This window comes from Pundamilia nyererei, unplaced genomic scaffold (assembly GCF_000239375.1).
Source record: "Pundamilia nyererei isolate P.nyererei 1_Seehausen unplaced genomic scaffold, PunNye1.0 scaffold00026, whole genome shotgun sequence".
NCBI lineage: Eukaryota > Metazoa > Chordata > Actinopteri > Cichliformes > Cichlidae > Pundamilia > Pundamilia nyererei.
Window position 1 is genome coordinate 2,835,939 of NW_005187427.1, and position 1,004 is coordinate 2,836,942.

Consider the following 1,004-nt stretch of genomic DNA (forward strand, 5'->3'; position numbering starts at 1 on the left):
AGCTCCTTCCAGCAGGACAACATGCCATGTCACAAATATCAGATTTTCTCAAATGGGTTTCTTGAATTAGACAGTGAGTTCACTGTACTCAAATAGCCTTAACAGTCATCAATCTCAAGCCAAAAGAGCACCTTTGGGATGCGGTGGGACACGAGGTTTGCCTCATGGATGTGCAGCTGACAAATCTAAAGCAACTGCGTGATGCTATCATGCCAATATGGACCAAAACCTCTGAGGAATGTTTCCAGCACCCTGTTGAATCTTTGCTACAAAGGCGATGCATTACTGATAAGTAATGAAATTTGTGGCTTTTAGCAGCAGCAATCAAAATCCTCTGCGCATTTATCAAGAGGAACATGACCAGAACAGCCCTACTGTGACAAATTGCAAGGAAATGGAAAAAAGCTGCAGCTGTATAACACAGTAGACACAATAAAAAGTGATTTTTCCAGTCCAGCAGAGAGACTTTTGAAAAACACTGCTGTCATTTTTCTAAGTGAATTGTGTTCCATTACCTGTACTGAGCAGTAACAGCACCTTCATGCACAGGTACTCTTCGTAGGACACCTGCAGTCTGACAAACTCATTACAGATCTTCAGCATCTGCTCGCACTGGTCAGTCATGAAGGGCAGCTTCATGCGATCTCTGTGAGAGGAGAGGAAATGTAGAGCAGGTGAAGACAAGAAACAGAAGAAAACAGAATTAAAAGAGACACGCAGGTTAGAGTTGGAGCTGTTTCACTCATGCTGTTATTCAATTCCCAATAAATAGCCCTGGCAGGGATGTGTTACATCCTTGCAGGAGAAATACAGACTCTAAAATCAGTCATGATGGATTTTCACACCTCACTTCCACTAACACACAGCCCACATTACTTTTTTCTTAGAAAATCAATACAGCACATTCTCCTGATACACAGCCTTGGGCTGAGCACTGTCTACTCTTTCTGACCAACTGCAGTGCCATCGGCAATGACTCCTTCACATTTCATATCTATTTTTTA

General features: G+C 42.4%; 1 protein-coding gene across 1 annotated transcript in view; it reads right to left on the reverse strand.

The window, feature by feature from the left end:
• Positions 1 to 1,004, reverse strand: part of LOC102196331 (glucocorticoid receptor) — a 67,686-nt gene that overhangs the window by 8,854 nt on the left and 57,828 nt on the right. Inside the window, exon 8 of the mRNA XM_013909490.1 lies at positions 516 to 646. Within this exon, the coding sequence (XP_013764944.1) occupies positions 516 to 646 (131 nt within the window). The remainder of the gene's footprint in view (positions 1 to 515; positions 647 to 1,004) is intronic.